Source organism: Oryzias latipes, chromosome 10, assembly GCF_002234675.1.
Source record: "Oryzias latipes chromosome 10, ASM223467v1".
Taxonomy (NCBI): Eukaryota; Metazoa; Chordata; class Actinopteri; order Beloniformes; family Adrianichthyidae; genus Oryzias; species Oryzias latipes.
The window spans coordinates 19,555,044-19,582,882 of NC_019868.2; the positions used below are offsets into that span (position 1 = coordinate 19,555,044).

The window sequence follows — 27,839 nt, forward strand, 5'->3', positions numbered from 1 at the left end:
TCCTCACAGACATGGAATTCCTTATCACACTTTATTATGGTAATGTCTAGAGGAGTTATTCACATTCAAAGTAAGTCTGGCAACACCACAATATGTAGTTTAATGCCAAACTTAAGGCAAATTTCAATCTGGGTAGTTTTAACATCCCAACTCAACATTGTGTTGAGTTTTATGCCACTAAACATTTTATAATCAGACAGATTCAAAGTTTGCTTTAAAACCCAAAGCGTATTTTCACTGTTTCAATCATTTCAGGAACCTCACTGCTACAGCAGTGATGTTAATCCCAGTTTGCTCACTTATTGGGATTAAAAGAGAAACCCATTTGCTTCAGGTTTCAAGCAAAACATGTTCAAACTTTTTAATATAGAAGGTTTTTACAAAATACGACTCTGAACCCGTTTGTTCAGTTGGCTTTAAGGTTACATTTCGCCGGTCTGGCCCATCCTCACGGCTTGGGTTTCACAGCTGTGGCAAAGACGCCCACGATGATGGCAACAACAGTGAAGCCCTGGGCAAAGATGCGTCCCCTCATCAGCAACTGGGATTGTCTGGTCTTTCCTTGGTGGAAAGCGCGGAGGCCGTACATCAGGGCTCCTGCTGTTCCCAAACAGCCTGGAGGAGATGACAGACACAAACAATGACTAAGGGAAAATTGCCTTTAGGATGACATGCAGTTAATGGGAGCTGAGCATGCTGGTGAGGGTGGAATGACAGAAACTACATAAATAAAAGTTGATCTTATTTTGAAATCTCATGAATTTAAATGGACATCACAATTACTTAAACATTAAGTTCACCTAGTCCTTTCCGAAAATGTACAATTTATCGACTTTTTATTCCAACAATATTAACCCCTAATATAAAGATCACAACACTAAAGGGACACCATTTATTAGTGCACTTGTAGTTGTATAATTTCCGTGTGCAGTGAGTGTGTTCTCCTTGTGTAACTCACCTATGGGGACGAAAGGGTTCTCCTTGGTTTTCCTGATGAATTTCTCTTTGAAAGTTTCATCCTTGATTTTCGGGGAAGGGAAGAAGCCTTCAATGACAGGAGGTTGCGAAAGGTCAAAAGGCATGGGCCCAGACGGCGGTGCCGGAGACTGCGGCGCCGCTTGTGTCGATGCAGCCACCATACTTGCATCGACTGCTTTGACGCACCCCTTCCGGTTACACATTTCCGTAGTTTCAAAATAAAAGTTTTGCCTTTCTAGAAAGGTGAAACATGTTTGTGCTCAATTAAAAGAATATTTAAAAATAAACAAACATGCAGCTTTTTTTAATGTATCCAGATTTTTTTGGCTGATTCGACACAATTGGCGTTACCATTAAACTGGTTTTAAAAAGCTATTTATTTTATTATATTTGGACTTTTGTAAAACTTTCAAAATGGTATAAAGCAACAAATACATTTAATTTTGTTTTGCAAAAACCTTTTAATAGTTAATAATGAAAATAAATTCCGTTTTTATAAGAAAAAAACAATATTTTGCATACATCCACAGAAAAGCTGGAAAAAAATGCATAAATCATAATACAAATACATAAAAGAAAATGTTTTTTTTCTTGTCTACTTTGAAACTTTCTAATTTCAGCAACTTGTCGTAAAAAAACCGGGGGAATGTAAACAGCCGTTTTAATAGCTTAAGTTTAAAAAAATTATGGGATGTTAAACACCACTATTGCATTTTTTTTTGGAAAACTTTAGAAATGGTATCACTAGAAATTCTTAGTGATACATTCACATTTTCAGACTTACAAATTTAAAAATGAGTTTATAGTTTGTAGAAAGAATGATCCTAGGATGTCATTGCAATGTATCACCACTATGTGGCAGTGTTGTGTAACATGTTGCTAAGAAAACATCTTAATCCTTGTGCTTTCTTTTTTTTCCAACTTTATTGAACAAAGTGTTAACATACAAAATCCAGCATAAAAACCCTTGTGCTATCTTAGATGACCCCACCCTTACTTTGACGTGTTTCCCTACCATGACAAAGGTGGATAAAGGTGGAAAGATTTCATGTAATCCATGGACACCAGTGAAGATCACAAATCATTGAAGAAAAAAGGTTCAGAGCACTGTCTAGTGGGTCTAGATGACCCAACTCCAAATGTTAAAGTGCCTAGGATAGCACAAGGGTTACAGCCGAGGACTTGAGATGCTTGATCCTTTATTATAAAAAAACATGTATTGTGGCACTTTTATGGTGCAGATTATTGATAATGGATCTGTACAAAATTCTGCATTTTTGAAAGTACACATCCATAGTCCTTAAAAATTTTAATGAATTTGATGCCAAAAAGAATCTGCAGAACAATATAACCTTTATTTAGGTTTCAGAAATGTTAATGTGAGAAAATAAAAGGATGCAAGGAAGATAATGGTTTTTTTTCAATCTTTTTATTGAATATTAAGGTAAATATTTCACATTAATACAGGCTACATAAAGTAGAGCCACTATACGACATGAAATTTACTCTCATTTTAACCCTTTTTAGTATGTAAACAATTATACATGTATTTACCACTCTAAAAGGTTCTGATTTCTCTCTTTAAGTAATCATCATCTAGATCTGGGCCGAGTTTAAATAGCTACTTCATGTTGAGACCCCTGTATCCCAAGAACAATGTATGTGGGTTTAAGTCATATTTGCTAAACTACGCAGAGAATGGATCCTGGTGAACAGGAAATCGCGCCCGTCTGTTCGCCTCGTCAGGACTTCGATAACAGCTCTAGCCCAATTTCCTTCATGGGATAGGCACATGAAAGAATGGTGAACTGAATTCCCCATTCTTCAGCCAATGCTCTGAACTCTTAGGTCTACTGAAGTTAACAAGTACTTTGTATCATTTTTTTCCTTTGTCTCCTTCGGTCATTCTCATCAGTTGGTAGTACATGTTTGTTTTGTGGGTCATGCTGTGTGCGGCAAATGTTTGAACTCGGTCTAGTTGACATGGTTCAGGTGCACGTTGCCCACATGAGGTGCCCAGGTACCAGGCCAGACCTACAGAAGATAAGACGAGGCACGAAATGAAAAACAAAACAGCAACATTGATCAGATCCCATTATTCTAATTGAGCACATAAACTGGTCAAGTTTGACAGAAGGTGGGCTCACCTGCTGCTGTGGGTCAGAATTGTCTGCACTGCCAGGTACAACTTTGATGATGGGGCTCCATGCAGGGTCACCTGCATGCAAACCATTGTACATTGGACCCCCAGGCCCCTCTGCCATGGGAGGATGGGGAGTCAGCATAGTTCCTCCATACATTGACATAGGCATACCCTGAAGAAAGGACAAACAGTTCGAAAAAAGAAGGCAAAAAAGGCAATACATGATCAACGTAGCGAGTGTTACCTTCTGGAAGTCTATGTAATTGCTGGGCAAATGTTGAGGCTGGTGGTAGTTGTTAGCAGGGTTTGCAATGCCGGTGTCGTCCTGTTCCATGAGCTGGTGCTGAGAGAAGGCCGACTGATCAGGCTGCAGCTGCGGGTGCATCATGTGGCTGCCCATCAGGGGTTGGGACCAACCAGACATGGCCTCTGTACCACAACACAAAGGCTTATGAGCTTTTTGGTGCATGAAATCAAAAGGACATCACTAGAGGTTGTAAAGTGAGAGTCCTACCTGAGGCGCTACCAACTCCAAAAGACCAAATGCCCCCCTGTCCAACTGAAGCCGGGTAGCTGCTTGGGAGGAGAGGTGGGTTGACTGTACCAGTCTGTCTGATTCTCGCCAACCGTTCGGTGCCGATAGGTGGGGGAACTTTTCGGTCCTGCTGGGAGGAGTTGCCTGGCTTCGGTTGGGGAGGAGGCACCATGGCAGAGGAGGACACTGTAGGAGGAGGCAGGACGAGGGATTCACCTGGTGGAGGAGAAAAAAGACGCGATAAGATTCAGAGAGACAAGCTTTAAGACCTTAAAGACCCACTCTGATGAACAATGTTTTGTTTCTTTTTAACATGTTCTTGTGGCATTTTTCTTATGATGGAGGGCTGGAGCGGTAGGGCGGCCGACCTCTGATCGGATTATTGCAGGTTCAATTTCAGCCTTGCCTGCCTATGGTTCCTTGGGCAAGTCACTGAACCCCACCTTGCCTCTGGTGGAAGGTTGGTGCCAGTGTTTGTCAGCACAGCCGCCATCAGAGTGTGGATGTGTGTGTGAATGGGACTTTGGGTGTAAAGCGCTTTGGGCCTTCAAGGAAGGTAGAAAGCTATACAAGCATATGCCATTAACCATTTATAAAGAGAATTAAGCTTAAACTGCATTTCTGAGAATTTCTTTGTTTAAACTCTAGTAAATCAAGAGCAGATGGAAAAATGCTGTTTGAGAAAGAGCCTGTGGGTCACAAGGTCCCTGCTTTGCTTCACAACGGGAAGGAAAGGGGAGGTGGGTTTCTTCCACGCCAACAGTCCTGCCCACTCAGAGGCGAATTTCTAATGAACTATGCCGCTCTGCAGAAGCTATGTCCTAGAAAATGACAGAATTTTTGATTGTGGGCTTAAAACAGCATCATCGATAATCAAAAGACCGTGGGAACGATTTTACAAAAGATGTTTGGAGTGGAACTTTAATATTATTTCAATCTCAAATGAAGGGATATTTCAAATAGATCACTGTAGGATCACTGTAGGAAGCAGGTTTGCTCAAGTACCTGACGTGGACGCACTCCATGGGTGAGGGGAGAAGTGCTGTCTGCTGATGGAGGGTGTGCCGACTCCTCCGTGACCCTGCTGCACGTACATATGGCTGCCAGATATAGCTGTGAAAAAAGAAAATTCAAACACACTTTAGCCTCATATGCATTTCAAATCCAAACAACCATCTTTTTGTTTTTTTTCTCTGATACTTTTATCTACACAGTGCATGATTATGATGCACTGACAAAAAAAATAAGCACCTTACATTAATTTAATATCAATAAAGTCAAATAAAAGGCATTATTACTGTCACTTCATTTCTAATATATATATTTTTTAAAAGGTGATGTAAATTTGCACACTACGTGAAGTCAAAGTAAACATTACCCTGAGAGACAGGGCGGTAACCAGGTGCTTTGGAGCTGTCTGGTGGAGGTGGGGGCATCATATTTTCCATTTGGCCCATGACAAAAGGCGGATGGGCTGAATACGACTGCTCTGGTGGTGATCGAGCAGGTAAATGGCACGCTCCCCATACCTGACTGTTTCCCACCTGCAGCATCAACCACAAGCATACGCAATGGTTAACACCAAGATAAATCGTGCACCCCCCACCCAAACAGATCGCTTCAACTCACTTGGCTGTTATCAAAGATGCTGCTGATGCTGAAGAGACCTGCAGGACCAAAGTTGGGAGGGATCTGCTGAGGCTTCCCTGCACCAGTGACATGCGGCATCTGGGAACCGTTGATGATCCCCATGTTCACAGAGACCTGGAGGGAGCCTGGAGCCTGACCATGGGCGTGTGATTGGGCTTGAGCGGGTCCACTTGGTGGCTGGGACGTCTGGTTTTGGGTTTGTTTGAGGGATTCCTTGCTTGGGGGCACAAACCCAGACAGCTGTTGCTGCTGCGTCTGTTGCTCAGAAAGGGAATAGTAAGGCCCTGATGGCTGCATACGATGAGAGATCCTGGGAGCGGGGGCTGAGAAATGAGGAATGGTGTTGTTGGGGTGCGCAACCCTGGGGGAGAGGATGGGGGCCGACGCTGAAGGAAGGTGAGAACTGGGCTGTGGGTTAAGGAGGGGAGGAGGAGCTTCCGTCGACGATGCAGAGGAGGGAGGAGGTGGCAATTGCTGTCGAGACTCTGATTTGGAAACTACAGTCATGGCTTGAGAACTGAAACCGACAGAGTTGATGCTCTCGCTGACTGACACAGTCTGGCTCTCTCCGTGTAGAGGCAGCTTGTCCTTCCCAGGAGGGGCAACACCACTGGGCTCTGATTTAGCGGGCTGGGCGGGGGCCTGAGAAATGGATCCTACTGGCTCCAGAGAGGGGTTTGCCGTTGTCGTGGTTGAACTGTGATGTGCAGGAGAAGCCGTGCCTGCTACTGTATTACTACCACTGCACTGAGCAGCAGAAGATACAGGGGTGGCGCCAGCAAGTTTGGGGTCAGGGGCAAAGAGCTGCTTCCTAACAGACGAAGGAGTGGGGACACTTTGCTGTGGATTATACGGAGTAGGATTAGTGGGATGAGGCGAGGCTGCAGATGTGTTGGGCACACTAGTGGTGGTCATGTTGGAGGTGGGGACTGCCGTTCCTGAGCTGGCTGTGATGCTGTGCTCGCTGTGGGTCGAGTTGGATCTGGCCTGAGCACCAGCATTGTTTGCGCCTCCGTTGTGTTTTGGGGAGCTGTTAGCACTGCCGGGACTTACGGGACGGACTGGGAAGGGACCCCAGGTACTGGATTGGGGAGAGAAGGTGCCTCCAAACTGAGCCATAGGTAGACGAGGATGTCTGATTTGGTGCATCGTCTGAGCCAGCAGGGCAAGCTGAGGGTGGGCGTATGCCAGGGGCAGAGACACTGGGAAAGGCTGTCTGATGTTTGATGAAAGCCCCTTCCCAATCTTCCCTGCAGACTGAGAGGAGGATGAAGATGTGGAGGGGGGCTGGAACGGAACACAGGGAGATGTGACCAATGAGCTTAAAGCCTTTGTGCTGGTAGTTGAGCCACTGGTGGTCCCTACGGTAGAAGAAAAGGATGCTGGGGTTGTTTTAGAGCCTGGGGCCCTGATGTGGTTTCGGGGAATTAGATCCTCAAGCTCCTTGGCTGGGTCTTGGATTAGAGCGTTGATCAGCTGCACTGCATACCGTGTAGACTCCGTCCCTCCTCTGAGAGGACAAAAAAATGAAACTCATTGAATTTTTTGTAATCTACAAGCCTAATCATCAAACTTTTTGGCTTCCAGTAGCGGTCATACTCCATATTCTTTAATTTCTCCTATGTGACTCTTTCTGGTGTTCTGCCATAAACATAGTGAGTAAACTTGCTGCTCTTGTTGCCGTGTATTGGCCAGGATACAACTTGGTGTGTTTTCAGCAACAGCAGCATCAGTCCAGTTTCTGCTGTCTAAGTGCTAACCATTCAACAGGACTCAGCAGATCACAAGTTTTCTAGACAATAATATGTGGACGGTGCATTTTTATTCAGTCTATTCCTTTTATGAGTTTCAGTGGTTAGTATCTTGATTGTAACTATGGTTGCCATGTTTTGAGTTCTACAGGAATGTAGATATGACTGTCAACTGCTCTGTTTTAGGACTGTGGGACCAGAGTACACACACCAAGCATCACACCTTACAAACTAAAAGGTCTGCACAAAAACAAGCAATCGAACTAAATCTTTTATGCAAGCTTTTTATTTAGTTGTACTTTATCCCAATTAGTTATTCTTAGTCTATTCTTCAGGTAAAATTCAGGTAGAATTCATGTAGAATCTAAAAAACCTGTGGAGACTCAGACCAATTCATGAGAATTAAACTAAAAACTGCAGCACCATCGGACATCCTAAAGGGAATTATTTTTTTACCTGATAGTAATCATTCTCTCCCCATTCTTGTCCTTCTGTTTGTCCACGTCAATATGAGCTCCTGTCACGTCTTGAATGGCCGTGATGTTGCAGCCTCCTCGGCCCATGATCCGAGACACAACAGAGGCTGGCACAGACAGCTTCTTTGATCTTAGGGGGAAAAAGGAGAAGGGGGGGGGTTAACTGCAAAATATTTGTTTTATTTTAGTGTTCATTCAAATTTAAGGTTTTGACTAAGCTAAAATCATTATTCCTATTAAACAATAGCAATCAATTTATCTTTTTGGAAGAAAAGGAAGAAAAAAAAAGAGGACAAAAGCGTTTACTGACCTTCTGACCACCTCTTTCCACCCTTCATCTCTTTTTTGGATTCTCTTTGGACTTGTGAGGCTGTGCTTGGTGTTGGGCGACGTGACGGGAAGAACCATGGGTTTGAACGGCGAAGGCAAAGAGTTTGAGGTGGAGTCGTTTGCATCTGGAACTCTGTGAGAGAACAGACAGGAGTTGGCTACATTTTTGCATCAGCATTTCATGACCCGCCGTTTGCAGAGACCGATACAATCAAATAAAACCTCAGCTTCAGCCAAGCTTACTTACTTTTGCAGTGGCTTTGAGATGGAGACCGTGACCTTATTGTCTACTTTGCTGTCAGCTTGCGGCTGAGGAAAGTGTCTCTTCTCTGGGCCAGGCAAGGGGATCTGGGAGGGGGCCGCTCCTGAGGAAGGGGCCGAGGATGAGGAGGATGAAGAAGAAGAAGAGGAAGAGGAGGAGGAGGCGAAGGAGGTGAGGTCAGGGAGGTAGTTGAGCTCCTGACTCTTCCCACCACTGCTGCTGCTCTCACTGGCACAATCGGTGCTGTCCAGCGGGTCAGAATCGCTGTTGCCACCCGTCACGCCCCCACCCCCACCACGTGGCTCACCATGGATCTTGTTCTTGTCAGCCTTGTGTTGTGCTAACACAACCTAAGAAATAATAACTTACAGTCGTTATCGTTTCTTTACACTTTAAAATGCATCAGTGTATATTATAGGGCTGAAAAATTAAATTAGGTTTTAATCCAAAAAGAAAGACTTGTTTTTTATATTTACCTGGGGGTCCTGTAATATAATTGGTTCACTTGGTGCTGAATCCTTAGTCTTGTTCTTTTTGTTCTTGCGATTGGTGCTTGGGGTAGTGGCCACGTTTGCTCGCTTCTTACCAAAAGGTGTAGTGAAGGTGGGGGAGGTGGCTGATATACCGATGGTGGTGGTGGTGGTCGCACTTGGAGGTTCAATGGGAACTTCAGCTTCTAGAATGAAATTCATACAAGCCAAAATATGAATCTTGTGCTCAATGAACACTACATTTTTAACAAATTGACCAATACAGCGGTCCCTCTCTATAATACAGTTCACTTTTTGCAGCTCTGCAGTTTTGTGATTTTTTTGTGTGGTTGCAATTTTGGATGTTGTTTTTTGTTTCTGCGTCAAGATTGGCGGTTGACAGTTGTCAGTCCTGAGTTCTGTACAGAATGTGTAACACAAACTTTGAGTGTTAAAACAAAGAAAAAAGTGTGGAAACATTCATGTCCGACTGAGAAAAGTGTTTAAAGGGAAGGGTAGTGAAGGGCTTTACAGCTTTAAAACATCAATAATAATAAAAAATAAATAAACCTGACTATTTCACGTATTGCAAGAGATTTTTAGAACGCAACTTGCGCAACACTGTCAACACTGTCAAGTCATTTATATGCAATGAAAGGCGTTGGGGGTTACCATCAGCTGAATCCTCCTTCTGGTCGTGCATCTCAGAGGACTCCTCCTTCGTTTTCTGTCCCTCTTCTTCCTCCTGCTTCCTCTTTTGCTCCTCCTTTTTCTTCTTGCGTTTCTCCTTCCTCTTCTCCCGCTTTGCAGCCAGGGCCTGCTTCTTGCTCTCTTCTCGAGACTGTTAAGACACAACAAAGACATATAAAAAAAAAACACATCCTTGAGGCCATAGAATACTTTTAGGAGGAAAGATCCTCCAACATTACCTTCTCCAGGTCCAGCTCCTTAAGAAGAATGCTAGCATTTTTGTTGGCTTCAGCTGCTTGCTGATCTTTAGCTTTGACAATGGTCTCCATACATTGGTGGCATTTCTTTAACAGCTCCTGCAATAAACACCCACATTTATTGCTTTGCTAATGTCACGATAACATCCTTGTTCCTTGATGAGCTAATAGTAACTGGAACAAAAAGAATCCATTTTACCTTGTCTGCGATGGTAGCAATATATCTCATGCACTCGATGTCTGATGGGAACTGGTTAACCTCCTTCACAAGATACTGAACCACCTTCACGTGACCCTAAAATGATAAACGATTATGTTAACCAAAGGAACGCCATGATATAGTTTTATGCAGCGCTTCCAATTCCAGCCTAGATACCTTGCGAAATGCCGCCATAAGTGGGGTGATTTTGCGGTTGTCGGCTGCATCCACATCGGCGCTGGCGTGTACAAGGAGCTGAACAACTTCAAAGTGACCACCGTTTGCTGCCAACCAGAGAGGAGTGTTCCCTTTCTTGTTTCGTACATCAATATGAGCGCACCTACAAATGAGAAAAAGGATGCATTGCCATAAGGACTTAAAAACCCCTTTTGTCCAAACAGGTGAACTCTATACTTTGTAGAATAAAGCAGAGGACTCATAAGTGACACTAAGCCATTTCACATTGGAGGCAACTCCTGGAGAGGTGACTAAAACAGCAATAATGCAAGACAAAGGAAACAGTCTCTCCTTCAAATGGTTCTGCGAAAAAATATCATTTCCCCAGAAAAAATTGAATTGATGGACATTTTTTTTTTTTTTGTTAAATAGAAAAAGCTCTTAAATTCAAAGGCTTCGCTGTCCTCACCTGTTGATAAGCAGCTCACAGAACTTGTAGTGGCCCTTGTCAGCAGCAATGGTGAGGGCAGTGTCTCGGGATGAGGGGACAGGGGGAGCATTGACATCAGCACCTTTGTCCAACAGGACACGGCCCACTTCTGCATAACCTCCAGAGGCTGCTTCCATCAGAGGAGTTAAACCAGTCTGTTGGAAACAAGAATACATTATTAAAATCTGCTGTAGATAGAACACTAAGGGACAATTTCCACTTAAATTATAATAAAAAATACAGATATTCTTTCCTATACAAGGTAAGTAAAAGGTCACTCGTGCAACCACAAGTGGAAGACTCCCCCCACCTTGGCCCGATGCTCAACATTAGCCTTGCGATCGAGCAGCAGGCTGACGACCTCGGCCCGCCCCTGAAAGCAGGCTAGAGTCAAAGCGGTGTTTCGGTTGGTTTCAATCTGGGCGTTGATGTCGGAGCCCATATCCAGCAACAGCTTCACAGCTGGCACATGGCCGTTCATCGCAGCCAGCATCAGCGGAGAGATTCCCAGCTTGCTGCCGGTCCTGTTGAAAGGTAGGAAGTACACTTTTAGCTTCAACAATAGACAGCATGACATCAACTCAAAGAAGAAAAATCACATTGCTGGTTTGATTCATGATTCAGAGTTAGAAAACAGTAAAACAGGGCTTCTGTTTTTCACTGTAATTTGTCACAGTTAAACTCTTAGTATGATGGTAAAAGTAAAATTACATCATTTCTGAGTAGTAATTGCATTAGACTTTATAAATTTATATGAGTATTATTACCTGATGTCTCCTATATTCGAATGAGGTATGTCATAAACGGTTGAGCTTTTTTAAACTTTTTAAACTGTGGGGTCATCCTGCTGCTACTAACAGTGCACTCTGACATGACTTTCTGATAGAACCCTGAAGCCACTCTAGCGTTTACAATCAATTAGGTTTATTTTAATTTAGGTGTACTTATTCAAAATGTCACACATGGCTTTCCTTTTGCTTGGCAGAAAAAGGGGATTATGGGTAAATACTGTTATGCTATGCCACAACTGTAATCTGAGACTATCATCATCTTTCACCTGGAGTTGATCTCAGCTCCAGCGTTGAGGAGTATCTTGATGATATTGACATATCCTCCAGAAGCAGCCAAGCTCAGAGGAGTGTAGTCTGAAACGTTGCGGTGTTCCTTGTTGGCTCCACGCAGCAGCAGCAACTCCACAACCTGTAAAGCAAACCAACAGAAACAACTTTGAAAAAGTAATTAAGGTTTTCCTTTCCATGTTAAGCTGTAATTTCATATATGTACATAAGACATGTAATGTATCCATCCAATGTCGTGGGTCGCGGGGACAACAGTCAAAGATGGATGGACAAGTAATGTATATAGAGCTCATTTTCTCAAGTTTATAGAGATTTTAATGGTGTATTGGGTGTGATACTTGTTGCAGGACTGCATGAGACCCCAGGCTAAAGCTTTTGTTTTTGCATAGACTAAACTCTACAGTAGTTTCTTTAGAGCACTCCAGCTGGGGTGATCCTCCAAACTCAAAGAGAGCCGTGCATGTTAGGCTTAATCATTTCAACAAATCATTTATAAACAGATTCAGACAATATCTCTGAAACCCCTCGATGCTGCAGCAACACCTCTGTCAGTCTACCCCAGGGAACCTGTGGATTATCATCAGTAGTTTGCCATCACCAAGTATGAATGAGGAGTGAACGAATAACGGATGCACATTGTAATAGTTTTGAACGTCTGGAAATTATTAAGATTAGTCACATCTCCAGAACAAACTCAACATCCAACATCATTACGTTAGCCTTTGTGAGCTGTGTTTTTTATTTATTCAGAACCTGTGCATCAATTCTATGTATTGCTTTATACTAAAATGTGAGAATCAATTAGGTTGTGAGAACGGTATCAACCGTTTTTAGCTAATCTGTCTATAAAAGACACCTTGGGACCGATCCTCCTAATCCCTGGGCTTTCTGCGTATTTATATGTAAAGATAATCATGCACATTTTTTATTTTCGTGTAGTTTCCTTTTCTTACATACCATTTTTGTGACGCTGCTAATCTGAGAGCAGCTTTTTTAGATTAAAAAAAATGTTAAAATCGAGTGCAGTTTCTCTGGAGGTCCAGCAAAGGATTGTGTCTACCTCTTGGCGTCCCCCGGAGCAGGCCAGCGAGAGGGGCGTGTCTTTGGTTCTCTCTGACTGGGCCTCGATGTCACCGCATTTGTCAAGCAGCACCTCAACCACTCCCACGTGGCCAGCAGTGGCTGCCAGGATCAAAGGGGTAAACCCTGTGGACAACAAACACACATTTCATTTCATTTTTTTAATTTCATTTTATTTTGACCTCTAAACAGTTCCCAACTTTGCCAATATCATGAATTGGAATTGCAACAATCTGAACAATCTGGAATACATTAGAACTGTATCTTTTGAAATGTTTTTGTTTCGCTTTTGGGGAGCATCTCTCGGTTGCAAACTGACGCCTCCCAATTTAATAGAATTGGATGTAAACTATTTTCTCCTCATTGTTCTGTGATGCTCTTTACCTTTCTTATCCCGGTGCTCGATGTTGGCTCCCCGTGCCAGGAGGACAGACACTAGCTCCTCGTGTCCTCCTGCACACGCTAACGTCAACGCTGTGTCGTGATTACTCTCCGTCTGTGTAGAAAACGTTGCTGTTTTATAATTCAAGTTTCTGCTAGGCTGTCAAATATCGGTCATGTTGAGTTGGCTTTGCATCTTACATGTGCATCAATGTCAACAGAGGGGTACAAGGGCAGTACAGAAGGGGGAGATGCGATGTTTGCGGGCGTCTGTGCAGGCGGCTGGGAGAGGGGCGTGGGAGAAGTCGTAGTGTTCAGCATGGGCACGCGACTGCTCACAGCTACAAAAAAGAAATAAAACAAAATTGAAATGATCACTTTCGTTTTAGGTGGAATTTTATTTGGGCTTCTGTGAAAAGATTCCTACATACCTGCCATGATGTCATCCAGCGTGTCTGTGAGCGTCTGCGCAGGTGTAGCTACCATCAGCCCATCTGGAGCATGCTGCGGTATCATTCCAGGACCAAGCCCAGCAAGCTGTTGACCCTGACCCTGCTGCTGCCCTAGAATCTGTTGCCCCAGCAATACCCTCTGCAGCTCTGGACTTGTACTTCCTGCGTAGTCTGCAGGATTGTAATCTGGCAGGGGTTGGATTGGGACAAAAGGAGCCTGAAGAGGTGGAGGAGGAGGCTGAGGCTGAGTCTGTGGCGAAGGAGGAAGAGGAGGCTGCTGTGGTCCATCCCTATAGAGGATTGTGTCAACCTGAGGAAGCTTGGGATAGTCGTCGTCCTCGCCGTCGTCATCTGAGCCCTCCTCTTCTTCATCATCATCTTCCTCTTCCTGAGAGCACACAGATATAACCTTCACAATAGATCTGTCAAATTTCAAAAGGGCTTAGTCGACAAACACTATCTTAACTGAAGCTTTTACCTCTTCCCCGTCCTCCCCTGGCTGGTCTTCTTGTTCCTCGTCTTTGTTGGCCTCTTCATCCGTGTCGGAGCCAGTGTGCGCCTGAACAACTGCCGTGGAAAGGAGGAGCGCGGGGTCTGTTGCTGTAATCCCAGGCCCCGGCCCCGGGCCCTGGCTTTGTCCCGCCTCCTGATCTTCCTTTAAGCCCTTTGCTTCCATGTACTCTTTGGTGAACTGTTGCTGTGTTTTCAACTGCAGCCGACGCTCTACCTTCTGCAACTCCTTCAAGATTTTCTTCTTCTTCTGCACCTAAGTCAATAATACACTTATTTCATTCAAGTATTGTTGGGTGTTTTCTTAAACATAAGCTGTGTGGATAGTGGGTACTGTCGAATACAATCCCCCCAAAAAAATCAGACTGGTATAAAAACGAATTGTACCTGTTCCTCTCTGCTCTTCTTTAGCTCCTCAATCTTGTCTTTGGTGAGCGGCTCCCCCTGAATAAGCTCTAATGATTGTAGCTGAGCCTTTTCAATAGCGCTAATTCTCTGGCCCAGCTCATTTAGCTTTCCCTCCGTTTCCTCCACAATGCACTCCAGAGGTTGGCACAAGTGGAAGGGTGGCAGAGGCTCCGCTTCAGACCCCCGTCCCACAGAACAGGGGACACCGGGCTGCATGGCTGCTTGCCTCTGTTTAGACACGCCTATATTTAAAGAGAAGCGTGTTGGTGAAACAGCTTGTTTGAAGTCAAGCTCCTCAAGAAGCTTCCTTTGCAGCAGTTTACCTTTGCTGGAAATGGGTGGGGGTGTGGAGATGTTTGATGGGGCTCTGTCGGGCTCCTGGGGGGGTACTACCATGGCGAGAGCTTGGAATGGGACACGAGGAACCTGCAACAACGCATGTGTAAAGATGTCAAATATTTTCCCAGATGAACGCTGTGTAAAATGAATTGTCCTGCAGCAAATACCTGAGAGGCGTCTTGTGATGGGGGTGTGAACTGGGACAGGTCGGGGGCTGGTACAGACAGGATGTTGTTGGGGTAATCCAACAAGTAGGACACCACGTTAGTGTGGCCACCCTTAGCAGCTTCAATCAGCATGGTTGAACCATCCTAGAAGAAATAACCACCCAGTTTTCTTTTATGTTTGGCTGTTTGAAGATTCCAATTGACGTGCATGAATAAATCCACAAAATGTCAAAATGTTTCACTGAAACATGCATTACTTTGAGTCTGTGCGTAGGATCTGCGCCGTGTGCCAACAGCAACTCCACCACAGCGAGATGCCCTCCAGCACAGGCCAGAGAGACCACTGTGTGATCATTGTTGGCAGTAGTTCTGTTGACATTAGCACCTAAACGGGAGATCCACATAGTCCGGCTCAGAAACTTCTCATGGATGAGATCAATCACATTGGTTGTCTGTATCATGGTCTACAGAGCAACTAAGACATCCTTTTAGTAAATTTTAATGACCATTGCACCAAGAAACTCAGAAGTTGTCATTTATTTCCCTTAAACATCAAGACTGAGACAAGAAATCTTTAATTTTGGAGATTTTTCTATAGGTCTCAATATCTTTATGCAACATTTTAAGATCACAAATTAGAATACATGACTTTTAATTCTGCACATAACATTTTAAAACACTTAATAATATCTTTAGGTATAAAAGGACATTTTAAGGGTTTTGGGTCAAATTTTTGATAAATAAAAATCTATAGGAACTGTGTTAACCCTAAAAGAATGGACAACTCACCTTTGCTGATGAGAAACTGTACTGTGCAGAGATGCCCCGCCCTTGCTGCCTTCATGAGGGGGGTCCGGCCGCCTTCTGATTCATGCTCCTGCAGAAAGACATAAAAGATGCATGTGTACGGTCCTACAGCAGCTTTACAATATACTAATATACACATGTTTTGGTGTTTTAGAAACTAAAATACCCACTTGTGGTTTAGGCACTCAAATTTAAGTTTTCTAGTATTTTATTTCACATCTCAGACAATTAATCTGCCGGAATCAAAATGTGACATTATTTTGTCTAAAACCTTCGAGTTCACACAGACATAAACTTTCTGCAAACAGCCAGTTCTACTAAATTATTATAAAATTATATTCAGGTTCACTCGTTTTGATCCATTTGTCAAAATCAGTGCAGCACATTTGGAAGCTTGAGTTTATAGATTTATACTGGTAAAAGACTGGAGAGAATTAAGAACATTTCAAAAAATCAAACGGTTTAAAGCAGGGATGCCCCGATCTGATCATATGATCAGAAAACAGGCCCAATCATTTTGTTTCAGACTTGATCAGAATTATATTTTGTCTCTCAATCAGGGACAGAATATTTAGAAGTCGGCATATCGTGAATGGATCATGACATTTTATTGCCGTGAAGTGCAGCAGATTACGACACTAATTTGAGCAGGAAGTGCACAAAAATCTGAAACAGAATCGAATGGATCGTAAATCAAATCTATCCAGGCTCTGGTGAATCGAATCAAATCAAACGGATTCTGGAAATTATTGGTGATACCCAGCCTTATTAGATATTAAATAAATGTGTTCATTTTTTAAATGTGTTACAAAAGTATCGGATTGAGACGTGATATTGGCAGCTAATTGATATTGAATTACTTGGAGCCAGATTGGGCCAAAAAGACCTGATCGGGACATCCCCAATTAAAAGGCAAGTATCATTTTCACTGTGATGCACACCTCTTTTTTAACACAACCAATTTAACGCCTGGTATAATTATATCAACTACTAGGCATTGTGTTGTGACAAATCTGTCACTCTCAAGAGGGCCGCTGTTACACATAGTAATTATTTAATCTCCTACCTCATTCAAATAGAAAAATAATAAATGCAAGGCATAAATGTTAGCTTTATGTTGTAAGGCCAGTCAGAAATAATGGAGAGGATTTTAAAATGACATACCAAGTTGGCTCCAGCTTGCAGCAGCACATCAGCCACATCCGTGTGCCCATTCTCACATGCATAGGTCAATGCTGTGTCTCCTGTTGCTGTGGTGGCATGAACATTGGCACCTGAATGGGGGGGGGGGGGGGGGGGGGGGGGGGCAAGACAAAGATTGTATTTATTTAAAAATGACCATTTTTTAAGCGGACACATCTCCATTCTTTCTCTTGCTTTTTTACGTTTTTTTTCCCTTACCTGCAGCTAGTAGGTATTTGACCAGCTCCAGATGGCCTTCCTGTGCAGCTTCCATTAGAGGAGTGGAGCATCCTAGCTCAATATCAGCTCCTGCTTTAATGAGGAAGTCTGCAACTTCCAAAAAGCCTCCGCAACATGCCAGTGTCAACGCAGTCTCCTGGGTCTCCTCTGTCTGGGCGTTGATGTTAGCACCTGGACAACAGGAGAAGTGAAGTTAGCTTTACTTTATTCAATAAAAAAATTGAAAACCTCAAAGGTGGTTGGGATTCTCATTCTTTTTTCTCCTAGATGAAGAAGGAATGGTGTATTTAAGACCGATTTAACAGCAAAGCTTCTCACCTTGAGCTAACAGAAGCGCTACCATCTCTTCATGACCTTCTCTTGCTGCCTCCATCAGCGGAGTGTAGCCTTCATCATTAACCTGGACATGAAAACATCCATCATTAGCTTAGAAAGTGAACTCACAACAAAGCTGTGGTCAGTAAAACAGTTTCAATTATGTCTTACTAAAATTAATCTGGAGAGAGACATTTATTTCAGTTGTGTTAAACGCACAAACTCTGGTATCTGGTATAGTAATCTGGTATGCTTCTCTAAATTGGATCAAGTATCATAACAGGCATTTTTGATTAAAATTTTCCTCAGTTACAACAATTTAAACTGTCCCTGTCATGAGACATGCGACAGACAATGACTAGGAATGCAGAAGATGAGATTTAAACTTCTATAATATTCAAAAATAAAAGTCAAATGGTCCGTGAACACCAAAGCTACAACTTGTGATAGATGATTTCAACCAAAATGCACCCTGGTGTGCATTTTGTTTCCTGCCTTGGCAATCCTTATAGTGTTGTGACAATTTCTGTGTTTCTACATACCTCTTCCAAATTGGCACCTCTCTCAATGAGCAAGGCTGCCAGCTCCACGTGTCCTCCACACGCAGCAAGGGTGAGGGGCGACTCAAAGGAGTCCGCTGGCATGTTGACCTGTGCACCGCTGTCCAACAGCAGTCGCGCTACCTCCACATGGCCGTCCTGGGACAGAGAGACACATGAATAATGTAGAGATAAGCACCTGAAAAAATGGACAGAACCATCTTTGGAAAAAGCTAAAATGATGCCCAATAAGAGACGTGAAAACTCGCAGTCTAAACAGTTTATTATAATTATTGTGGTTTTGTTAGCAGTCGCCTAAAAACAAAACAATCTGACATAATCCTTCATCACTTTACGTTAGTCTATGTTGTTACACTGATTTATTTTCTTTATTGAAACCAGTTGCAAATAAAATCCAAAAAATATTTTGTTTTTGGAGAATTTCCACCAAGCTCTCATACTCTACAAGATTTGTTCACAGTTGTGATCTTTTCGGTCCGAAAATTTAGTAGAATTTGGCAAATACCTACGTAGTTTCTTTTTAATAATTTGTGTGAGAATACTGAGTAAAACAAATGGGCTTTACGGGAGAACATGAATGCTTTGCAAAATAAATTGAAAAATTTAAGTAAAACCTGAGGATTTTAATGAGAAAAAAGATTTTACGTTTAAAATTCAGAAAAAATTGCAGTCAAAAAGTTATTTTTTCCTTATTTTTTATCAGAGACTCACCATGCAAGCCTCCATTAGTGCTGTATGCATCTCATCTGTTTTATGCTCCTGGTCAGCTCCAGCCTCCAAGAGAAAGCGCACCATATCCAAGTGACCTAAAGAGAAGAAATTAGATATGAAAGAAATATTTAAAAGCATTAGCAAAGATGGTTGGACATGACATATCACATATTCAATTTATACAAGTACTGTTAGGATCAGATGGTGCGTAACATGATGAATATCGACACATTAGAGCTCCCACCTTTGTAGCAGGCAAGTGTTAGAGCACTCTCCTTGAACTCGTTGGAGTGTGTGTTGATGCCGGCGCCATACTCCAAAAGGACCCTGGCCACTTCTACATGGCCGGCGCTGGCCGCCTCCATGAGGGGAGTGTGTCCATTCTCATTGTGATCTTCAATGTTTGCACCCTCCTTTAGCAGCACCTTAACCACATCCACAAAGCCGCCGGCACATGCATACGTCAGAGCTGTGTTGCCTGGAAAGAAACAAGGAAGAAAAAAATTACCAAACAGCAAAACAAGATGTAAAGAATTCTCATTTGACGGTTATAGTTTACCTGTGGAAGATTGTGCATTAACATCTGCTCCATGGACTAGGAGCAGTTTGACAATGTCCACATAGCCTCCACTGGCAGCAGCCATCAGGGGCGTTATGTCCCCCTTGATGCCCCGATCTTCTACATTGGCATGCATGGCCAACAAAACCTAAAAGTTAAAAGGGGAAATTATTTAAAAACACACAGGGGTTGTGTTTAAGACAAAAGATCCAACAACAAATGTAAAACTACAGTTTTTGTTGGTGCAGCAGCACAGCTCATTCTATAGTGAACTATGTGCCATGCCTTCTTCATTCTACCTGTGCAAGTTCATAATAACCAGCAGAGCAGGCCAGGCACAACAGGCTTTCTCCCTCTTCTGTGTGTTCGTTGACGCTCCGGCCTTCATCCAGAAGTTTGCGCACAGCGTTGACATCTCCATCTGAACACGCCTCTGCTAAGCTGCGGCTGAAAATAACCAAACTGCTACAATTACTGCCACTGTGACAAGCAAACAAAAACACACCTGAAATTGAAGGAAGCATACAAGCTACTGGCATTTGGGAGAGAGGGGTTGAGATGTTCAGAATGGATGGGATACATACTTGTCAGCCTGACCAGCGTTGAGTGTGTTTTCTGCTCTCATACGGGTCAGGGCAGCTGCAGCCTCATCCAGGGCACAGCTCACTGATGACGTCAGCCGCCGTAGCACTTCAGGGTCTGCAAAAGCTTTGCCATCGGCAGTGGACAGTTTACCGATGCCTGCCGAACACCAAGAGGGCAGTGGTGCAGAGGGCAATGCAGACCACAGGGGAGCATAACCACACCAGGCCAGGGGAAGAAGCAAGTCCAGTCCAGCCAATCCAATCCAAGGTTAGTAGCAGCACACACATGGAGGAGGGGGGCAAAAAACACCACACACAAACACACACACACACACAAAAGCTTTGTTAACATGACTTCATAAATCTGTCACTACCTTCACAGCATCAGGTGTAAAATAAAGATGTTTTAAACAACTATGAGGATTGGGTGATGCATTAAATGCTCTACAAATGAATGTTTGCCAAGATATACAATAGTTTTGGTAAAATCATTTTTCAAAGTTGTTTTTTGCATTTATAAATCCACACTTTCAAAGGAGTTTTGGCTGTGATAATCAGCAAGAAAAGGGAAGGTCTACACCTCTATCTGACCAAAAGCTGCAGATTTTCGAAGAGAATTGAGCACCGGTCTAACTAACCACATGTCACCAAGACAAACTCAACAGATGTTAACGACAGGCTTGTGGTTCAGACACAAAATCCTCAGATGAGCAGAAATGCGTCTTATTTGATCCATTTTCCATTTGTAATAGTTTTAAAATGTCTAAAGAAGAGAAGTTTCAGGTCCAACTCTATTGAAATATACATTGAATTCGATTTAAGAATCTTTTCATCAAGGTACCATTTCAGACATCACAGGCCAAATTTTGGTTTCTACATATTTCAATCTACAGAGCATTACAGTTTAGCTTAAAAATTCTGATACAGGATTTAAGAACATGTTTCCATTTTCCCTCTGCTATTGTACTAAATTCTACAGTGAACAGCCCAAACCTCATTAAAAAACTACAAGGAATGCAGAAGAGGTAGAGCCTTGTCATTAGTAACCATAGATTAAGATATTTGTTGAACTTTTAAAACCAAAACCAAAAAAAACAAACAAAAAAAGTCACATACTATGCAAAAAATAGTCAAGGAGAAGAAAATGTGGTTAAAATCCAGTCAGTCAAAAACAACTGTGAAGGCAGCAGACTGGAGACAAACCCAAAATGTTGTTGGAAATGAAAGCATGAAAAGGTTAAAAGTTGGGACAAAGAGGAAACTGTAAAAATTGTTTAATAAAGAAAATCAGTTTTGGTAATGACTCAAAAAGTTGAAACCAAAAGGAGTGACCTGAATGCAGTATATTTATCCAAAACAATTATCACACTATAGCAATAAAAGAAAACAACTGACATCCGCCTGTTTTAGTCTTTGTTCTTTCTAAATAAACTGAATTAATCCAAACGACTGACTACATTGCTTATTTTTCATTTGGTCTTTTTGCAAATCTATTCAAACTAATTAGCTTCTTGATTTAACAAACAGCAATATTTTATGCATCACTAAATACAAAAGCAACACAACCATAACACAATGTACACAGTGTTTTAAAGTCAAAAGGAACATTTGTATGTTTGACTAAACTTTGTCTCTTGTCTATTAAGTATAAGAGTAGAGGACAAAGACTGAAGTTTCAGTGTAAAGTGTAAATCTTTTTATTATATGTTCACTCATAACCAGCTGGTCTCGCTCAGCTCCACCCAAAACGGTTATGTTTACACAAACAACACGACCTTTAATCAAGATGTTCTAAGATAATATATATAAAGGACAGATATATCTAGCACAATGCAAATGTTAGAACACAATTCACATGAACTGGACTAATTTTAGGATTTAAAACTACATATTTACAAGTAAACGTGGAGTACTTTGTGTTTAAGTGTGTCAGACCTCAGTGGGTCAAGTATTTCTTTAGTGCAGTCGGGTCAATAAGGCATGAGGGCACAGCCAACAAGACAAATACTGGAAAAATAATTAAACGCAAATGAAATTATAACCTAAAACTTAAAAAAAAGGAACAAACAATTTAGAAAAATGCTAGAAAAAAATGTAGCATTTAGATAACAATATCATCTGCTTATCCATTAAAGACACGGCCTCAAAAAAGGAAAGCCACTGTGATCTCTTTTTAGAGAGCTTTATATTTGCTAAGTCAACGTATGGGCACAGGTCGGTCATATTATACCCTGCAATTTTCTGGCTGTGTTTCTTCCCTGTATATTTCCCATTCATTTTATGGCGCTGCTACAACAACGGAATTTCCCTACAGGAATTTAAAAAGTTAATCTTGATCTTTACACAGCAGTATGCTCTTTTTAAAACTCTATAAACGGTTAAGACTGAAAGATTACAAAAATGTTTGTGCAGAAAACAAACACATTTTCCAGATCTCTCATCAGAAATAGTTAAAAATGATCAAAATAAACATTTAACGATGTTCAACGTCGTACAGAACTGCATGCCAAGATAAAAGACAACCAAACCGTGTAATCTAGAGGTTATGAGTCAAATATTTACTGTACTGCTTTGTTGTCCTATTGAGATGCTCCACTTACAGTTAATTAAAAAAAAGGAAATCCCTAAAATCCTCAAACAGTTTACTGTAAACTTCAGGAAAAACTAAATAAGGATTTCATTCTTGTGGTGCATGCAGCGTAAACAAGTCACACTACACCCGCAAGTGGCCAGGTAATTAAAACAAACATATTATTGACATTTTTGGCAATTTAAAATTTTTGATTCCTGCAATGAGATTTTAAGTGGTTTTATTTGGGATTATACATTCTATATGACACGATAAGCGCCGTGGAGATTTCATTAATGAAATGTGGGACAGTTTGTTTATTAATAGATTCCTTTACAGGAGTTACATATGCTACAAACAGATGAAGAGTATTCCTACTTACATGACTTACATCCAGTTTTATAGTCGTTTCTCGCTTGTTTTGTCAAAAAAAGGTTTTGCTAAATAGTTTTCTGAACACTGTGGTCATCAATATTTTTTTATTTAAAACAATGTAAAACTGGATAGAAAAAAACCATGAACGCATTTAAATATAAATTTATATAATATAAAACAATTCAACCAATGTCTGCTTGAATGTTTTTTATCAGTGGCATTAAAAATATAGAGTATAGAAAGTTTATATTAAAAAATTATTCACTTTACAGCAGTCTTATAAAAAAAATTCTGTCTGCATTTGAACAAGAGGGCAAAAGTGCGTGACATCAAAATTCAAAATAAACTACTCCATCAACATCCTATTCAAATGTATGTATACGTTCTGATAAAAATTGCATCTTATTTGGTTTCTTAACGTGTACAGAAAATGGGAGACGGTGGTCAAGGTCATCCTAGCACCAGCAATGGTAAGAGTTGCAGTCATTAATAATCCATGTCAGACTTGTCTTACAGCTGGCATGTGCTGTAATTAAGTCTGCATGACATGGTTAGTCAGTTTACTAAATGAATGATAATTCCAACAAAACATTTTTTTTACTCTTGGTTAGATCCAAATGTTTTCATTTCTCGAAAATCCAATAGAAATTTGCCTTTCTGAGGCCATTTAATAAGAAGATTTGGTTGAATTAAACCGTTTACGAAACAGTTGGAAACTGTTCATCCTAAAATAACTAATTTTAAGGTTTGCAATCTGTTTTTTGACTTTTTTTCCATCATTCAAACCCATCTATTAAATGTGACATTTCTGGTTTAGCATTAAATTGAGCATTTAAATGCCTTCATAGCTGTTAGAGCTTATGGCTGCAGGATACATTTGGATCATACTATTACGCAAAACTGTATATCAAAGAAAAACAACTTATAACTTTAGATTTTACACAAAAATATAAAAATGAAATGAAGCTGATTTGTTACATCGTGTTTGATGTTTTAAAACATTGCGATTAATAAACAATGTCTCTCTTAAACCACCTCAAAACTATTTAGTTATAATTTATGTACTTTGTAGTCAGCTGAATCAAAAAGTAAACTGAAAGTTTTCCTATATAATTTGTCAGGAAATTGACTTGTGTGTGAGAAAGATGAATTGGACTTCAACCCTTCTAGCTGCTTTCTACATTTCCTACCGTTTGTTCGCATGAAACTAGCAGTAGAAACTGATCAAAGATTTAAAAAAAACAGACAGGCAAACTAATCGAAAGAGACCGGCACCAATCCCTATAGAAAAAGATCAACTACAATACTTGTATTAAAACAAATGCAAAGCTGAGTGAGGACTTCTGCATATATTATCCATGTATATATTTTACTATTATTCAGTCAAGTTCCTTTAAAGGATACGTGTTAAAAGAAACTGGTACAACTGACTTTACCAAACACAAGGACTGAATGTCTGGACAAATTAAATAGATATTAGAAAATTCAATAGGGTTTTTATAATCTATGATACAGCTATTTCAAAATCCAGTTTTTGATGTTCCCTATAAAGCTATAAAAAGGTACTGCAGAGGAGGGAAAGCCTTATTTAGATTGCATTAAAGTTTTCTTCGACTACAGTAATAATTGCTTTTCTCCAAAAATGACAGTTTTGACAGTTTTCTTTTATTCCAAACACCATTATTCATAAATCATATCTAATGAGTAGCCCCACAGACACATGGCGCTTACTAAAATTACATTCAAGACAAGGAAAATTTGAAATAAATATCTTGAATCAGTATTTTACTATTTTGCTTAGAAAAGAAATATCAAAATATTATAGCTGCATTAATTTTACATAGGAAGTTTCTATATTTGGAAACAACGAATAAAAAAAATACTGCACACTCCATTTATTTATTAGTATCATTGCAAAACCTGTGAAAACTAGTGTGAATCAAGATTTCACAAATTTCACTGCCTCTGGTACCACAAGCCTCTGAGAAAGGAGACTACAATGAGATTAGCCGTTAGCCTTTCAACGCAGGCTGTGTGCATGCTGTGGAGGCTCAAGCGTGCTTCAACGTTAATCTGCATGGTAATGTTCACAGGCCCAAACAAGGCCAGGACACCTGGCTCTACTGGATTACTCTATGCAGGCCTACTTAAACTGTGATTACAGGTGTTAATTAAACATATTTTTAAAAGTCACTTTCAAACCGTTCTCTAACACCAAAGACTATTAAAGTTGTTTTATTATGAAGAGAGATACGCATAAAAGCAAAAACATGTGCTCCTAATTTTTTAACAAAAAATGTGACAAACTAGGCACCACCCAATGAGCCATGTGTGTTCAAGCTGGAGCAGAAAACCATTCACACAAAAGTCCTACCTGCAGCTTCCAGCAGAGCTTCAAGTCGGGCCTGCGTCTCTGGATCAACAGTCCTCAAATCCACTCCGTCTGTGGCGCTGGACAAAAGCAACTCTGATGCCGTCTTCATGATGGGGTTGTCCAAGTCCTCCTGGTCCAAAATGAATGACTCCACCTTGTGAGGGACACAAAATGGTCAGACATTACATTTTATTCCTTTGAATGCTTGAGCTTTAAAGTTGCTTTTTGCTGCACTAATGGATATGACAAACTAGTTTTAAAAGCAAAAATAGGCTTTTGAGATTTTTGTTACAAAATGTATAATTTGGCTACTATAGTGTTAATCTGTCCTGGGAAATATGATGCAAGTGGTGCCTTAATGTTCTGATTTCTTTAAGCAAGGACTTTTTTTTAAATGTCGTTACATCTTTGAGAAGATAATCGTCTTACAAAAAAATAAAGAATAACTAAAACAGAGCAGGTTATCTTAGAAAATGAAAGATTTGTTTCAATTACACATTATTTTTACTGAAAATTAATGTATAGCATTATCTCCAAGTCCGTGCATAAGGTCAAGCAGGCTTGGTGACCGACTTCAAGTGATAACGTAGAGTCAGAATTCCGCAATTTGGAGGAAACACTGGAGCACAGTACACCACAATGGGAAGCGCATTACATACAAGAATCTTTGTAATCAACAATGGATATCAGTGTCATGATTAATGAACTACAGATCCTAGCATGTTGGTATCCAGAGAGCTGGAAAGACCTAGAATGGCATCTGTTTAATCCTGAAGCTCAGACTTTAGCCACAGCTCTAAGCTGAAAGTTCTCTATTGAAGTAAAACACAAAAAGAAATGATCAATTGTCACTGTGCTACCAAGGAGAGAAATAATAGAAGAGACACACTCATTAAATTTCAATTTGTCTCTTTGGGTGGACCTAACAAATTGGATATGTTCTAGTTGATTTGCATCTACAAGGCAGATGCTGAGACAAAAACTGACTGTCAGCTGACATCCTTGTTTGACTGTCATGGCTCTGCTTTTTCAGGCCGATAATCCTCTGGACAAATGTTAGGGAAGCATACTAAAAGACAGTTCATCAGGTTCAATTGTCAGAAATTAAATTTCAGGCCATTTTTGACAGTGAGCTGTAAATCACTCTCTTTGTAGTGCAGCGAAAATTTTGGCCAACGAATATTTATACAAGTTCCATATATTTAACTCAGAATGCAGGTCCCAAAGTCCACTTCTCTGCCCATTTGTATTTTATTTAGCGGTAACCAAATTGTATATAAAAAAAACAGTTTGGCAACGTGGAAAATGTGTCTCCGACCAGACTGTGTTAGCATTGGACATGGCTGCACAAAATAAACTCGCGTGAAAGGTGGGGTTACATATCCCTTTTGCGCAGAGATCAGTTTTCTTTAAATTGCGCAAATTAAATTGTCAACAGGCTTGCAAGTATGTTTAGCAAAAATTGTCGAGATGCCATCACACCGGCATTGGTTGGTGGACGACATGGAAAGTCGAACATCTCGCGACGTAAAAGTCAAGTTTACAGCAGTGTTGTCTGTTGACAAAATGATTTACCGAGGCTGAGGACCAAAATCCCAACTAACCTTTTTTTTTATTAAAACCAAATGTGGAAAGTTCCACTCGCCGCGAATAGGGGGGTAAATACTTTATCTAAGCGTATAACTATAAAAGTTAGCCGAGGGGCCATCGGAGTTAATTTACATGATTTGATAAAGTGACGTAATTGCACCACGGACACGAAATAGCGTATATTTAAGTGGCTGTATCCGTTCGTGGGTTTGTGTCCATCATCCATTTGCTGTGGCTGAAGAGCTTTTAGGACTGCAAACTTGTGATGGGGTCTTGCGAGACGACAGAACCAAACGAGGCCGTCGTCGCTTCCACCCGAACTAGGCCGTGACCACAGCCTGTGCTGCATAAATAAAACATTTCAGCCGTTTGACGGGTATAACTGTACATGTCTCACCAAACACGACCCACGTTAAAACACTCTTGACTATCTGAAGTTACACGAGGTTCTATTATATTACAGCACATGTTATTTTTACGTAATTTCAGCGGCCTGGAAGGGGGTGGCTGCCAACTGCGAGCTAATGCTAGCTAGAAATCAGCTAGCGCTAGAAGAGGAATGTTCTCTGCTACGGTTTAGCTAACTAGCTTAGCGTTGCTACCTCTGAAACCTCGTCTTCGTCGCTGCCGGATCCTGGACCCGAGGAGAGGACGGCCGCAGCCGCTAGTTTGAAATCCAGTCTTTCTGCTCCAGGTCCACCTGGTTCACTGTACAAACGCACTTTCTTTCCACCTACACCAATCCCAATGCCCCCTAGTCCGACTCCTCCTGGTGTCGCTCCTACCCCCATCTCTGCCACTGGGGAGCGAGGAGTCACCGAGTCAATCTCGTCCTCAAAGCCGTCCGTCAGCATTGCTGTCCCGGCTACAGCATCCTGCATACTTAGGTTCACGATGCGTGCGTTACAGAGCTAGCTGTTGACTTAAGGATCCGTCCAGGCGCTTTCCTGTAAGATATTTGCTTGATTTTACTTCAGGGAATCCAGAAACTCTCCCGTAGCGAGGGTTGAGGAGGATCTCTTTCCCCCAGCCATTAACTTTCTAACAACCTAACCCGATTCGCACTGTTTCTCAGAAACAACGCCTCTGTTGAGAACTTGCGAAACGCTATTGGCTCAGATGGAGAAAACGTCATCACCCATTGGCTAT

General features: G+C 41.4%; 2 protein-coding genes across 7 annotated transcripts; both read right to left on the reverse strand.

Annotated features, from left to right (window-relative positions):
- Nucleotides 1-17: 17 nt before the first annotated feature.
- higd2a (HIG1 hypoxia inducible domain family member 2A) lies at nucleotides 18-1,262 on the reverse strand. Its single transcript, XM_004073382.1, has 2 exons — nucleotides 959-1,262; nucleotides 18-615 (listed from the first exon to the last, which is right to left on the reverse strand). The coding sequence occupies exons 1-2, from the start codon at nucleotides 1,179-1,181 to the stop codon at nucleotides 449-451; spliced, it is 390 nt and encodes a 129-aa protein (XP_004073430.1). The 5' UTR covers nucleotides 1,182-1,262; the 3' UTR covers nucleotides 18-448.
- Nucleotides 1,263-2,388: 1,126 nt separating this feature from the next.
- LOC101167550 (ankyrin repeat and KH domain-containing protein 1) lies at nucleotides 2,389-27,738 on the reverse strand. 6 transcript variants are annotated; one of them, XM_023959295.1, is made up of 40 exons: nucleotides 27,293-27,738; nucleotides 25,101-25,254; nucleotides 19,783-19,939; nucleotides 19,498-19,660; nucleotides 19,199-19,346; nucleotides 18,884-19,117; nucleotides 18,640-18,734; nucleotides 17,911-18,066; nucleotides 17,372-17,453; nucleotides 17,033-17,224; nucleotides 16,796-16,905; nucleotides 15,614-15,701; nucleotides 15,082-15,209; nucleotides 14,825-14,968; nucleotides 14,642-14,744; nucleotides 14,298-14,560; nucleotides 13,879-14,166; nucleotides 13,380-13,788; nucleotides 13,150-13,289; nucleotides 12,952-13,063; nucleotides 12,548-12,693; nucleotides 11,466-11,608; nucleotides 10,719-10,932; nucleotides 10,388-10,563; nucleotides 9,919-10,081; nucleotides 9,742-9,837; nucleotides 9,525-9,641; nucleotides 9,268-9,436; nucleotides 8,602-8,801; nucleotides 8,111-8,475; nucleotides 7,844-7,996; nucleotides 7,514-7,663; nucleotides 6,672-6,816; nucleotides 5,286-6,593; nucleotides 5,035-5,200; nucleotides 4,662-4,769; nucleotides 3,636-3,872; nucleotides 3,366-3,550; nucleotides 3,126-3,293; nucleotides 2,858-3,012 (listed from the first exon to the last, which is right to left on the reverse strand). In XM_023959295.1, the coding sequence occupies exons 1-40, from the start codon at nucleotides 27,569-27,571 to the stop codon at nucleotides 2,953-2,955; spliced, it is 7,914 nt and encodes a 2,637-aa protein (XP_023815063.1). In that variant the 5' UTR covers nucleotides 27,572-27,738; the 3' UTR covers nucleotides 2,858-2,952. The 6 variants fall into 6 exon arrangements, with proteins under 6 accessions (XP_023815058.1, XP_023815063.1, XP_023815064.1 ...); XM_023959290.1 differs by having other exon boundaries at nucleotides 2,389-3,012; nucleotides 5,286-6,816; XM_023959296.1 differs by having other exon boundaries at nucleotides 5,286-6,816; nucleotides 27,476-27,738.
- Nucleotides 27,739-27,839: the final 101 nt, after the last annotated feature.

Coding starts and splice junctions, on each gene's coding strand:
- higd2a (XM_004073382.1), bottom strand. CDS start 1,181: ATGTGTAACCGGAAGGGGTGCGTCAAAGCAGTCGATGCAAGTATGGTG. Junction 616..958: donor GAACCCTTTCGTCCCCATAG/GTGAGTTACACA, acceptor CATCTCCTCCAG/GCTGTTTGGGAACAGCAGGA.
- LOC101167550 (XM_023959290.1), bottom strand. CDS start 27,571: ATGCAGGATGCTGTAGCCGGGACAGCAATGCTGACGGACGGCTTTGAG. Junction 15,210..15,613: donor ACAGTTTCTCATCAGCAAAG/GTGAGTTGTCCA, acceptor TCTCCCGTTTAG/GTGCTAATGTCAACAGAACT. Junction 10,564..10,718: donor ATGTTGAGCATCGGGCCAAG/GTGGGGGGAGTC, acceptor TGTTTCCAACAG/ACTGGTTTAACTCCTCTGAT.